The sequence below is a fragment of the Canis lupus genome, chromosome 7 (assembly GCF_011100685.1).
Source record: "Canis lupus familiaris isolate Mischka breed German Shepherd chromosome 7, alternate assembly UU_Cfam_GSD_1.0, whole genome shotgun sequence".
Lineage (NCBI taxonomy): Eukaryota > Metazoa > Chordata > Mammalia > Carnivora > Canidae > Canis > Canis lupus.
The window spans coordinates 79,874,405-79,888,563 of record NC_049228.1 but is presented as its reverse complement, the minus strand read 5'-3'; the positions used below and the strand labels follow the sequence as shown (position 1 = coordinate 79,888,563).

The 14,159-nt window shown below is 59.2% G+C and overlaps 1 protein-coding gene across 1 annotated transcript in view; it reads left to right on the top strand.

Moving 5' to 3' along the window:
* Positions 1-8,258, top strand: part of CTIF (cap binding complex dependent translation initiation factor) — a 278,706-nt gene extending 270,448 nt beyond the window's left edge. Inside the window, 2 exon segments of the mRNA XM_038543993.1 lie at positions 6,208-6,261; positions 7,893-8,258. Of these exon segments, the coding sequence (XP_038399921.1) occupies positions 6,208-6,261; positions 7,893-8,108 (270 nt within the window). The 3' untranslated portion in view covers positions 8,109-8,258.
* Positions 8,259-14,159: the final 5,901 nt, after the last annotated feature.

Sequence of the window (14,159 nt, the reverse complement as noted above, 5' to 3'; positions counted from 1 at the left end):
ACCTTGGCCTCTCCCCCAGGGAGGATATGATGGGTGTGCCCACAACAAGTCTCCGGCGGAGACAATAGGACAGGAATGCATTAGCTTCCGAACAAACACTGTGTGGGCTCGCACAATTGCCTTGGATTCTCATCCAAGAAACACATCTTGCTGTTTGAGGGCGCGGGGAGCCTGCCTGCCCCAGCCCGCCCACACCCCTCTCTGTTGCCAGAGACTCTGAAGGCAGGGCTGCTCCTCCCACCCACTGCGGAGCCCGCAACCCCCAGGGGGCAACCCTGCCACCTCTGTCGGTGCAGCGGGAGAGAGGGGTGGTCCTGCCAGGGCGGAGCGTGGCCTGTCCATCCCCTGCCAGGGCGGAGCGTGGCCTGCCCACCCTGCCACTGCTTGTTTTAACCATCTTGTTATTGTGGTAAAGCATACATAACGTAAAATTGATCATTTTAGCCATTTTTCAGCCAGTTCGGCAGCATTAGGGACATTGATGCTGTTGTGCCAACATTGCCACCATCCATCTCCAAACATTTCGTCATCCCAGACTGAAACTCTCCCCATCAAACACAGACTCCCCAGTCCCCCATCCTGGCAACCACCGTTCTACTTTCTGTCTCTGAGTGGGGCCATTCTGACTTTGGAGGCGGAATCGTAAAAAAAGAAAGAAAAGTAAGTGGCATCTTACAGGACCTGCCCTCTTGGCACTGCTTCGACTCACCCAGCATAGCGTCCTCAGGGTTCATCTGGGTTCATCTGCAGGTGTCAGCATCGCCTTCCATTTGGAGGCTGAATAGCATTGCTTTGAGTGAATGGACCACAGTACTTCATCCATCCATCCCTCCACGACACACAAGTTGTATCCATCTCTTGCCTGGTGTGAACATGGGTGGACAAGTAACTGTTCAAGCCGCCATTACTTTTTGAGACACATCTTGGAGCTACAAAGAAAAAAAAAAGTATTATCTCCAGAACACTGCAAACAGAGCAGACCTAAACAAGAGGGCTCCACTGGCCTTCTCAACATGCCAGGGGGGATTTGTGTATCCAAACACTCACTGTCCCTTGGGATTAAGCAGAGTCCTGAAGAAATGCAACAGAGAACAAGTAAGTGTAGCCAAGATGGAGAAGAGGGGAGAGATCCTGCACTTGGGACACTGCCTGTGAGCGACAGGTAGGGAGAGATTCTTGGGGAGCCACTGATCGCCCAGAGACCTAGGAGCCTCTAAGGGGCAGAGCTGAGCAGAGGACTCAGCTCTGGGGCTCTGAGACTCTGGTACTGAGAGGCCAGGACAGCATTTGCAGGGAGAAGAGGAAGAGAGGTGTGCAACCTTCCTAAAGATCCCCTTTCTATCCCCCGCAGCCCCTGGGAAGGAAACGCGTAATGACCCACCCCGCTCCTCCACCACTCCCCTGAGAAGACCCAGCAGGCCACTTGCAGGAGGGCCCATCACACAATGTGATTGTTGGCTTCGCAGGGACTTTCCCAAACAACCAGGTGGAAGATAAGGTTGGAGGAGAGGCCCGGGTGAGAGCTAGCCCACAGCTCAGCCTGAAGGCCCAAGCAAGCTCCCCTCATCCCCCAGAGCACCCCCAGCCCCTCAATCCATCCCCTGCCCTGCTAGCCTGGAGCCAGGCCCTCCAGGGAGGGAGCAGGCGGCCGGGGAGTTTGGGGACACAGAGAAAAAGAAGGGACTGGAAGGGAAGGAGTCTAGTCACACAGAGGTGGGGAAGGAAAGAGAAGGAACAGAAAGACACAGACCTTGCTCTGTGGTTCTCCGCTGTCATCAGGGAGCAGAGGGTAGGCTGGGCCTGGGGTGGTGGAAGAAGGGGGAAGATGGGGCACTTGCACACCCCGGCAGAGCTTGCCACAATACAGAGGCTCAATACAGAGTTTCCAGGTGGGGCTGCCGGCAGTGCAGGGGTCAGCTGGAGGGAGACACAGTCACATTTCAGAACATCGAGTCCCTGTTGGGTGCTGACTCCCACCAGATTTCCCATAATGTTACCTCACGTGTCCCGAGAGCCCATAAGAAGCCACTGTCAGGATAGAAGAACTGCACCACGACATCAGCCTTGGGCACCTGCCATGTGTTGGCCAGGGTGCTGGAGGCATCCAGGGTGGACCCTCCCTCCCCACAAGGGCTGGCTCTGCTTGCTCCCCTCTACCCCACCCAACTGCCAGCATACCCTGTCCCCAGGAGTTCCCTTTCTACCGCATCCCCGCCTTTCTTGTGATCTCTACTAGCAATGCTTAAGGATTTTTTTTCCCCAATAAGCACCGCAGAAAACCTATTAGGGAACAAAGCTACGTTCGGAAATTCCAGTGGACCTCACAGGGTTCTCTGAACATCTATTGGCCCTCCCCTGCAGAGTAAAACAGGGCTAGGCCTGCTTCCCTATGTGGACTCCGTCTTGGGGCACCAAGGGCCCTCCCAGAGCAAGACCACATGCCTGACTAGGCCCTGCTGCAAAGTGACTCGCCTCCCCCAGCTTTCTCCAGAACCTGGCTCCTGATCTTCACTCTGGCCTCCTGGGGCCTTTACATAAGGGGGGCCCTTCCCACGGGCCTCAGGGGTGCAGCAGGCACTGGTTGCCATTTGGGGTCTGCAGCTCTGGGAGGCAAGACATCTCCAGAAGCAGACCCTGCTGTAGCGGAGGAGGAACCCCATGCCTGTGTATTGTGATTCTATAAGCAGCCGCCTTGTTGCTTTTACTGTCACAATAGTGCAGCAAAAACCTTATATCCGTGTTGTGGTGCGTGTCTGGGTCCCTGTGTAGGACACATTCCTAGAAGTAGCTCAGGTGGGTTAGCAGGTTTGCACCCCAGGACGCCTGGTGACTCAGCAGTTGAGCGTCTGTCTGCCTTCGGCCCAGGGCGTGACCCCGGGATCGGGATTGAGTCCCACATTGGGCTCCCCGCAGGGAGCCTGCTTCTCCCTCTGCCTGTGTCTCTGCCTCGATCTCTGCGTCTCTCATGAATAAGTAGAGAAAATCTTAAAAGAAAAAAAAAGAAAGAAAGAAGAAAGAAAGAGAGAGAGAGAGAGAAAGAAAGAAAGAAAGAAGAAAGAAAGAAAGAAAGAAAGAAAGAAAGAAAGAAAGAAAGAAAGAAAGAAAGAAAGAAAAAAGAAAAGAAAAGAAAAGACAAGACTAAAGAAGGCCTGCATCCTTGTGGCACTGACAGTGGTCACCGAATCTCAGTCTAGAGCCTGATGCCAACTTCCATTTCCACACTGACCATTGTTTTGTGCCACGTGCCCCTCATGCGTGCCCTCCGAGCAGGTGCACCAGGGCAGCCTGCGGATGAGCGCCCCAGGGCCAGCACTTTCGTGCCCTCAGGCCCTCCCGGCTGGGCGGGGACCCTCCGAACCTCTCACAGCCCTGGGATGGCCCTGGTGGCACTTGCCATCTGTCGGGATGGGGACAGCCTGGCCAGGCGAGAGCTGACGTGTCAGGGGCCGGCTGTGGGGCAGCCAGGAGTAGGCCCGGGGTGGGGGAGGAGCAGCGGGGCAGAGGCTGGCCGAGGAGGCCCAGCTGCGAGGGGACATTTGGGCAGAGCCCCGGATGAAGCGGGGAGTGAGGGTCACAGGTCTGTGCTGGCTGAGGATGCCGGTGACGGGAGCACAGGGCCCAGGACTCAGAACTGTGTCGCTGAGGGGAGCAGGCACGCCAGTGGCCTCAACGCCTATCGCTTGGTGTTGCTGGCACACTGCCTGCCCTGGAGTGTCCCCTGCGCTCCACCGGCTTGAGCTCATCCAGGACTACCTCTGTTCCCTCATCCCAAAGTCATCTCTGCGTGCGTGACTGCTGCCAGCCCAGTTCTGACAGACGCGAAGGGAAGGAGGCCCGGTCCCTGGCCGGTACGACCAGCCCTGCCCCGTCCCCCGGCCTCCCAGGGCCTCGGTGCTCTGCACATCGCAAAGCCTGCCCTGAATCTCCCTTCAGCTCTCTCAAGGTGAATGTTTGGGACTCCTCCCGGGGCGGGCAGATGGGTGCAACACCACAGGAGACGGGAAGAGGTAAGGACGACGGGCAGAATTCGGATTCCAAGCTCCAGCAGGAGGGGTCCCGTTGTGATTTCACCTCTGCTTGAACACGTCACACCCGAGTCAAAAGCCTTGACCTTACTTCTCATTCGGGGAACAGGGATGCTCACTCACAAAGCGCCTTCCTCGTGGACTCTCCTAACCCACCACCCTTCCTTTATTTATTTTTTTAATTTTATTTATTTATTCATAGAGACAGAGAGAGAGAGAGAGAGAGAGAGAGGCAGAGACACAGGCAGAGGGAGAAGCAGGCTCCCTGCAGGGAGCCCAATGCGGGACTCAATCCAGGGTCTCCAGGATCACACCCCAGGCTGCAGGCAGCGCCAAACCGCTGCGCCACCGGGGCTGCCCTCCACCCTTCCTTTAAAACCAGCAAACATAAAGAAAATACAACAACGCATGAATTATACCGACCCACAGCGAGTGAATCCTGACTGGCCAGGAGCCAGGCTAGTGTTAAGGTGGCGGTGGCAGATATGAACACGGCCCCATCCCGGCCTTCAGGAGGCAGGCAGCTCACCCTGGAAAATGTCTTTCCACTTGTGTGGAATGCCGGGCCGATGGGAAAGCCAGGGGATGAGAAGTGGGAAGGGGCACCAGGGGCCTGGGGTGATCCAGAGGCTCTAAGGAAAGGATAGGCCCTGAAGGGTGGGCAGGTATGGAGAGATCCAGCAGAGGGACAGGTCGCCTCTGGCAGATGATCTAAACGCAGGGTTGTCCTGTGGACGTGATGATCGACGTGGCAGGGGGATTGTGGTGGTCGCCAACCCCGGGGGGCTCGAGAGAAGCAGCACGGGCCAGTCAAGGGGACAGAGAGAGAAGAGTTGGTCAGCCCGGCGTGTGGAGAGCACGACCATAGACCGTAGAGCTTCTCCAAAGCTGTGCCTCAGGACAGGTTTCTACTGGGAATTAAAATGGGGGGAAAAAAAAAAGAATTTCACGAAAAAGCAGAAAATAGCAAACACCGGTGAGGATGTGGAAAAATCAGAACCCTCGGACGTGGCTAGAGGAGATGTAAAAGAGAAGTGGTGCAGCCACTGCGGTTTGTCAAGTCCCCAAAATGCTCACTGTGGAGTTACCGTGTGACCCAGCCATTCTCCTCCTGGCGAAGTCCCCCCTTGGAACATCGAAAATATGTGCCCCTACAAAAACTTGTACACGAGTGACCGCAGCAGCAGCAGCACTCCCGCTCACCAGAACCATGGAACAGCCCATATGTCCTCAGCTGCTGAATGGACCAACAGAACGTGAAATATCATTCAGCCGTGAGGAGGAACGAAGAACTGGCCCACGGGACCCCGGGGTCGTCTTTTAAGAAGCCACGTTCAGCGGAAGAAGCCAGTCACAAAAGACCACATGGTGTGTGATACCGTTTGGGTGAAATGTCCAGAATAGGCAAATCCAGAGACGGAGGCACTTAGGGCTTGCCAGGGGCTGGAGGGAGAAGGAAGCAATGGCTAGTGGGTGCATAGTTCTTCAGGAGTGGGGGCGATGGAAATGCTCCGGAGTTGGGTAAGGCTGATGATCCCATCCCCTCACGAAATATATTGAAAGTCACTGGGTCGTGTACTTAAATATGGCGAATTGGATGTTGTGTGGACTTGCATCTCAGTTGAGAGAGAGAACGAATGAGGCTGAGGGACATGGGGACGGGCCATGGCCAGTCCCAGCGCTGAGCATCCCAGTCAGGAAGCAATCGCAGCCTCTGGGTGAATCAGCACAGCCGTGGTTTTGCAGACGAGCACTCTGATTTCTGGAAGTCCTCGGTCTAGCCGGGGCCCAGGGGTGCCTGAGACCATGGTTGAGCCTCCTTGACCCGTCCTCAGGCAGTCTTTCTCCTCAGTGCGTATCCCCAAGGATTTTCGCTGGCCGGTTGTTACAGTCGAGGATCCCAGCGTATTGACCTCTGCCTTCAGACCTGGGACCCCTAACCCAGCCTTGGGCTCCCAGGCTTCCTGACCACAGTGGCCCTCCAGCTGCCCAAATCCTGCCAGAGAAATCACTGTGTCCTTGCTGCCCTCCAACCTCCGTGGGCTCTCCTGGCCCTCCCCTCCGGCGCGTCTGTTCCTGGCTGCATCAGGGCTGGCGCTGCAGGGGAGAGGAGGCCCAGCTGCAGTGCCCGGGAGCTAGCAAGCGGCCCCTCAGTCATGTTCTCTGCCCCTCTCTCCTACAGCTCTTGCAATCTCAGGACGTGAAGGAAGACGCCGTCCTGTGCTGCTCGATGGAGGTAGGCATCTCTGACCCCAGACCCAGTGAGCTCCTCACACCTTCCAGTTGGGGCGGGGGGTGAGGATCCCTGGGTGTACCTACAAGTCCCAGGCAAGGGTGCGGAGACAGGGCTGGTGGGGAGTGGCTTCCTGAGATGACATGGATCCAGAATTGTCAACCCAAAACCAAAGTCCATGTTGACGGAGTGACCTGCCCACCACTAGCTGGAGGGAGAGATGAAGGACCAAGCACTGACATCGTACACTGTCCTTCTGTCCCCAAGACCCACTTTCTCCTTATACCAGTCACACCACACAAATGACCTAAGAGATTCCTAGTGGCCCCCATACTCAAATGTCTCTCTGGGCTTTGCTGGTGTGGGATCTGGGGAAGATACCTGAGGCCCAAATCCCCCACGTGGATGCCCTCTGCTTCAAAGCACCTCCTTCGGAGATGCCACTCCTGTTTCCAAAGTCTGGCCACTACTCCTTGAAGATTGAAGCGTTCCTCTGGGACGCTCCTCAGGGGCAAACCTTGCTCTGGGGGATCAGCCCAGTCGGTTAGCACGGAGGACAGTGGAGACAGGTGCTTCCAACCCAAGCACCCAGGGCGTTTCCCGGCCATGTGAGCGCACTTCTCGCGTGGCCTCTGCCCAGCCTCCAAGGCCACTCCCAAGGATCTCAGTGGCCAGAGGTGCTGTGAGTCTGGATAGTAGCCTTGGGTCTGACAATAGCCTTGGGTCTGGGGGATGGCCACCGTTCATTTGTGGAGACATGGGACTTGGTGACAGGGAGATAGGGTTGAAGAAGGCATAGCCCCTGCCCTCAAATAGCTTCCGCTCTGGCGGGGGATAGATAACGCGGTATAGAGCCTCCATCCCTGAGGAGTCCGAGGAGAGGGATCAGGGGTCCCAGAAGGTCCACCTTTATGGAGAACGCAGGGTCTTGAAAAAATGATGAGACAGGGACAGCACAGAGATGAAGACTGAGATAATGTCTGGAGGCCCTACGGGGGCTGCTGCCCAAGGGTGCGCTGAACCGACTCCTGGGACTCCTTCCCTACGGCGGATTTTCAGCGCCATCAGGGTCCTCTGTCGAGGGCGGGCCCTCCGGCTGGCCTTCTGCCCCAGTTCACATTTCTGTCCTGTACTTCATGTCACAAGTGTGGGCAGAGGTCAGTGCTGGGGTGGAGAGTGGGATGAGGGGCAGGGAGAAATGGGAGACCTCATCTCTGCTCTCAGGTTCCGTGCGGAGACACACATGATAATGAGCAGGCTGGTCTCCAGAGAGACGCCCTAGCATGTGAGATTAACAAGGTGCAGCCTGGTCACCCTTGGGGGGATGGGGACGGCTTCCCGTAGGAGGGGAAGCTCTAGGGTGAAAGAAGTGGCATGGTCCGGGTCGGGGCTCTCCTCAGCCCCGGGCAGCTGGCAGTAACCTCATCCGTCTTATTCCTGCAGCAGATGGGTCGGTAAATGGGGGCTTCCACCCATCCGCCCACCCTCCCATGGCACACAGATGCCTGGCCTCTACCTTCCAGAGAGAATCCAGTTGCTTCCCGTCCCTGCCCCCAGCCCTCCCAACCAGGGTGGCGAGGGGGGCCGTTCCCCCGGCCCGAGTCCTGCCCTAGCCTGCGCTTCTCTGCCCACAGCTGCAGAGCACAGGCCGGCTGCTGGAGGAGCAGCTGCCCGAGATGATGACCGAGCTCCTGGCCAGCGCCCGCGACAAGATGCTGTGCCCCTCGGAGTCGATGCTGACGCGGTCGCTGCTGCTGGAGGTCATCGAGCTCCATGCCAACAGCTGGAACCCTCTGACGCCCCCCATCACGCAGTACTACAACAGAACCATCCAGAAACTGACAGCCTGACAGCCAGGGGGCCTGGCGGGCGGCCCGCGGGCAGCTGGGGCCCTGGTACACGGGGCCAGATGGACAGGCGGGAGGACAGGGGTGGCCCTGGCGGGAGAAAGAAATGGGGAGGAAGCAGGCAGTGCCGGCGGCCGGTCTGGAGCCAGACAGGGCAGGAGGAGCGCCCCTCACCCGAGCCCCACCAGCCCCAAGCATGTGGCAGCTCACGCCAATAAGGGAAGCATGTTTCTTTCTCGAGGTGGCCTCACCGCCCCCGCCCGGCCCCGCCCCGCCCCCTCCCAGCCTGCGCGTCCCCCCCACCCCCAGTCCCCCACAGGGCTTTGTGCGGGGGGAGGGGGGCGTTCATCTCCATGACTCCTTGCCCCCCCCCCCCCCCCGGGCGGCGGAGCTCGCCCGCCGGTACCGCCTGGGTCAGAGAGGACCTCAGAAGGCTGAAAAAGTGGGTCGGAGACGGGCTCGCATTGTTCTTGCTGTCAGCCGCCGTCGCCAACTGGCAGCAGGCGACGTCGAGCAGATGTCCGGGAGGACAAAGGCAGGCACGGTCCCTACCAGCCGCCCGTAATTGACGGCCTTTGTCCGCCAGGGTCGAGCCCGGGGCCAGGGGGCTTCTCTACCCCTCACGCCACACCCTCCTCGCTTCCAGGTCCTGTTCCATGTGCCCCCCACCCCCTGCCCCCGGCCCTGTCCCCAGCCTCGGGCCCCAGGGGTGCAGCGCGGGGAGGGGAACTGGGGTTGGCGGCTCTCCTTGTCCTCTCGGGTTCAATGGTTTTATTTTCGAAAGTCAGCTGCTCTGAAGTCTCCTCTCTCAAGGAGATGTGATGACACAGTCAGCGCCACCAGGACCCCCTGATTAGTAGGACATCAGACCCGGCCCCTTCTGGAAGATCCCAGCCACAGACGGCGTGCCAGTAGCCAATTAGGGTAATTGGAAACTTCTGACCCGGCGGGAATCCCGCTGGAGCCCTGTGCTCCTCAGCCCTTGGCTTCCAGCTACCTTCCTCTAGCTGTGCTCTGTCAAAGGGCTGGGACTGTCGCGGGCCCCCAGGGGTACGTTAAACCCCCCACCCCCGCCTGGCCTGGGGTGGGAGTGGGGGGCATGTGAATGGGGCACAGGGCAAGGCCGGCAAACGAAAACCAAAACGCTAGGTGATGCTGCCCGCATCACACACGGGTCTGGTCCAAGCTTGGTGGGGGGACAGTTGCCGTGGGGGGCTGCCTGGCACCCCCTGGACGTGGAGCTTAGCTACAGGGGCTGTGTCGCTGGCCTCGCCTCCTCCATGAGGGATCTGGAGGCCGAGGCCCCCCACAGCTGGGCGGTGGGTGCTCCACGAGGGCTCTGGGCCCTGCAGCCCCAGGGCTGTGGGCCACGGTGCATTCACTGAGTCAGGAGCAGGACAGAGGGGACCAGGCAAGGCCGCCAGATACTCCAAACTCCAGGCTGGGAGCAAGACCATCGTTTCTTGGAAGGGCCAGGTCCTAAGGAGAACCCTTTCTCTGTGGGAGGAGGGTACAAGGCAGGCTCTAGGAGGATGGCTTTGGGGTTGGCACAGGCCTCTGCCCAGCCCCGGCTCTGGGGTCTGGACCCCAGCCTTGATAAAACCCCATAAAAAAGGCGTCAGAGCCCTGCAGCTTCCCTTCCGGAGGCCGGTCACTCCCTGAGTCACTGGAGGGCCCTGGCTGCCTCGTCCACTTGGGCTGCCAGGGGGTAGGGGCTGGAGGTGTCCTTTTGGGGACACCACTTCTGGAGAGCAGGCAGGGTGGGGCGGGGAGCAGGCCCCCAGTCCGCCCTGGCTTCCCCCACCAGCTGCAACCTGCCTGCCAGCCCCGGGGTTGGGAGCCTACTGGCCCCAAGGGGACACGTTGGGGGGACACAGGTTTCCCTAGAGCGGCTCTGGAGCCTCTGCCAAGAGGCCCATGCTGGCCGGGCCCCTGGCCTTCGCCTCTTCCCCTCCTCGAGCTTCTCCTCACAGCCTTTCCCCCCTCAGCAGGCCCTTCAGCCCAGCCTGGGCCCAGGGACACCAGGGGCTCCGCGGCAGGCAGGGGGAAGAGCTAGACTGAGACTCGAGGGCTCAGACAGGGCTCCGGGGACCTAACTCGCAGCCTCGAGGAGTCAGGCCACCCCGCCAGGCCACCTTGCTGGCAGCCCTCAGAGAACTGTGCTTGTGGGCTGACATGGGCCTAGCTCCCCGTGGGTGCGGGTGCGAGTGTGTGTGTGCCTGTGTGTGTGTGTGTGTGTGTGAGCACATCTGCTGAGAACAAAGCAGGGCCCTAGAGGAAACAAGAGGCCCAGGGGAATGGGGTCTGCTGCCCTTTCCGTGGGGCCGAGAGCGAGCATGCAGGGGTTGATGCTCCCTGCAGACCAAGACTGCGGCCCTCGGCCACCGCGTCCTCACGCCCCTTCCTCCCGACGGCCTCCTCAGTGGTCCTGCCCCATGGCCACCCCTCCTTGACTGTTAGGACCAGAGTATGAAGAAGTAAGATATAAATATGTATACATATATAAATATATTTTTAATTACGTGTCGTGTCACAGTGGCTCCAGACGTACGGTTTGCCGAGTTTATCCCACTGCTTGAAAGTGCTTCCTGGCCAATCCAAATAACAATTTAAGCTGTTTTTCTAAATGCAGGTTGCTGCTACTCTTTGGGATATGGAAGGAAAACGTTTTAAAAAAAATTTTTTTTAAAGGAAATAACAGTAAAGTATAAAATCTGTGACTCTGAGGCCGCCTCCCAAGGGAGACCACTCAGACAGGAACCCAGGGGCAGGAGTGGGTGCCCCGCAGACCCCAGCCCCTCCCTGGGCCAGACACCCCCTTCGGCTGAGCAAGGAAGGCCGTATCCAAGTTGACCTCTGAATGTACTCGATGGGAGGCAAAACTGGATATTGCATTTCTGAGGCTGGCCCCGCGGCTTTCTTGGCGCAGTGAGGAGGCGAGGTCGCCATCTGATGTTGATCCTGTCTCCGTCTGTCCCCCCCGCCGGTCAAGAGCAGATCGTCATTGTTTTCCTCTCAGGCGGCCAGGCCAGCCCGCTCGCTCGCCGCAGCCCTGCTCCCCTCGGCTTTGGGGCTTTGGGGCTTTGCCTGAGCACCAGGACCATGGCCCCAAGAAGGCTCCTAACCTCCCCGGGATGAGGTGGGGTTCCCACCGTCCTCCGGGGGGATGTGCACCCCAAACCCAGTTTTGCCTGTTTGTCCTCCCTCAATCAGTCTGTAAACCCTCGGGGTTTAGGCACCGCCCTGTCCATCCGTGTAAATGTAAATGTTGGCCGAGTCGGTATTTATTCTAACTTTTATTTTATTTTATTTTCTCTGAGGGATGGGGGTGGGTGTGTGGGAAATGTACCGCTGATCACGCCCCGGGCAGCTGTAGGGGGCGGCACCCAGCCGGCCAGGTCGCAAGGAGCAGCCCCGCGGGGCCGCCCCAGACGCCGCCCCAGACGCCGCCCCAGACGCCGCCCCAGACGCCGCGTTCCCGTCTCTTCTCTGGCATCAGGCCCCGGCCAGCTCTGCCCTGCGGACGGACTCCAGGCCCAGTCCTGCCCCTGCGCTCTGTGGGGACCTCGGCCTGGGCCTCGGGGGATGCATGTCGGAGAGAGGACCGGCCTCCTCTGCTGGGGACCCTGGCGGGAAGGCCTGTGCAGCGGCCGGAGCCAGCAGGGGCCTGGGGCCGCCCGCCTGCGCAGCAGAATCCTCCTCACGCGACCACCCCCCTCCCTCGGTATGTCCTGCTTTCCAGCTGAACCCAAACTCCAAGTGGGTTTAAAAAATAAACACCAAAAAACCCAAAAATGCCCCGAATCTGTGTTCTCTGTGTGTTCGGCGAAGGAAGCCCTTCCCAGAGTCATCGGCGGCCTGGGGTGGTGCTGGGAGACCTCCAGGGGGCCCTGCCCGGGCGACCAGCTGTCCGACTTCCCGCAGGCTGGCCACTGCCGTCTGGGAGCGCGGGGCACGGGCAGGGCCTGGGGGAGGCCGGAGGACGCAGCGGCCCAGAGCGGCCCTGAGCCGGAGCCGGAGCCGGAGCCGGAGCCGGAGCTCGGCCTCACCCAAGGCGCACGGTCAGGCCAGACCTGCAGAGAACAGCATCCTCACTCGCACTCGGGATTTGCCTTGCCGCACGTTTAACGGGCCCATCCCAGAAACCGACCCCTTCCTAAGGAACACCCGGCAGGGGCATTTGGCGAGGACTTCATTTAGAAAGACTGAGACTTGAGCCCAGAAGCTTCTAAAAGTCAGCAGCAAGTGGCTGTCCAGTCCCAGTGGGTCAGACCAGTGTTTTAATCAAAGGGACCCAAAGGGGCCCAGTGATTTATTTTCCTGTGATGACATGTCCCTTGTTTTGCACTATGCCTCCCATGGCAAGACACTGGGGACACCGCCTCCTGGTAACAGATGCCCTGCGGGGTTCTCTCTGACTGGAACTTGCCAGTCTTTCAGCTCCTCGGGCCGGCAACAAGCACGTCCACGACTCCCCGCCCCCTCCTGCATCCCTGACCTGGTCAAGACGGCGGCCAGCCCAGCCCAGGGGCCTGGTGGGGGCGTGTTGAGGTTGGCCACTGACTGCTCCGGAGTCCTGTGAGACCGGGCAGCGACAGCCACAGGTGCACAGATGGGTCGAGGGAGATAAACTCTTCCCTGAACAGTTGAGGCACATGTCAGATCAAAGTTTCTAGAACAACACGGCTTACATACGTGCGAGGTGCACAAGTGGGAAGTGGAGGTCAGCGGGATCGGTGTCTGGAAGTGGGGGACAAGGCGGGCCGACCTCACCCGGCTGTACACAGAAGGCAGAGCGGAGCTTTTCCTGGGTGGTTCAGTCCCCATGCCAGAAGCTTCTAAGTTATCAAAGGCCACGAAAAGCATCATCCAAATAATAAAGGTCTCAGTCCTGCATGTCGCCACCATCTCTGCCAATAGGTGTGATCTGTCCTCCTGAGGGAAGGTCTCGTGGAGCCCAGGATGTTAGGAGGGACAGTCTGGGACGAATAAGCTGGGACGCATGCACAGCACGTGGGACTGGTGCGGCCCCCTCACGTGCCAAGGGAAAGAGCAGGAAAAGAAGGAATTGAGAGGGAATTCCTCACTCTTAGCGTCTGTCAGCCCCGTGGCTCCCGGGGTGTCACAGCCTTCCATGAACCGTCAGGTGGTTCGGCCACATAGGTGGGTATTTCTGATTCCCATTTCACAGATGAGGAAGCTCAGGGAGGTGACATGAGTGACACAAAGCGAGGGGCCCCTCGGCGGGCGAGCCAGGGGCAGCAGGACAGGCGGGCGGCCCTCCCCGAGCACAGCCCCAAGGGGCCCTGGTGGCACCAGCCAGACAGAAGGAGTGGCGAGCTGCCCAGCAGGACCGGGGGGCGGCCGACGTGGTCTCCCCGTGTGTCAGGGCAATGTAGGCTGTGACAAAATCCAGGGATCCGGGTGGGGTGGGGAGAAAGAGCATGTCGCAGAGTTTGGTGCCGTTACGTAAAAGAACCCGCTGTCATAGGTGCCAACTGTCCCCACCTGGATCTCCAGCACCTGCTGGCTCTCAGGGGGATGGGAGGCGAGGGATATCTTCTTAAGGAGGCTTATGAGTGGGGACTTGGTGTCCCAGCTGCCTGGGAACCACTCAAACTACCCACGGCAGCAAGACACCCGCATACACCTACATTGTCAGAATTCCGGCCTGGGGGGCCCCTCTTCTAATGGGTGGGGACATACGCACTGTGGGCAGTAGGAGAAAAGGGACTTACAGTAGCCATCCATTTAGGCAGGGATGCAGTAGACAGGGAACCACGACGGGCGGCTCCCATCACGCAGGGTTGATGTCTAGGACAGCAGGCGACCATGCTGGTGCCTCACCCCTTCCCCAGGACAAGCTCGGAGCTGGCGAGAACCGCACCACTTCATGGAACACCCGCCTTGGTGCTCCTTCTCCCTGTAACCTAAAGAAATCCAAATCCTAACAGAATTTTCAATGTGATGGGGAAAAAAAAAGGAGGGGTAAGAAATGGCACTCCGCGTCTGTTGGCAGAGACCCGGTGCCCGAGTAGCGAGGGCGGAGCTGCC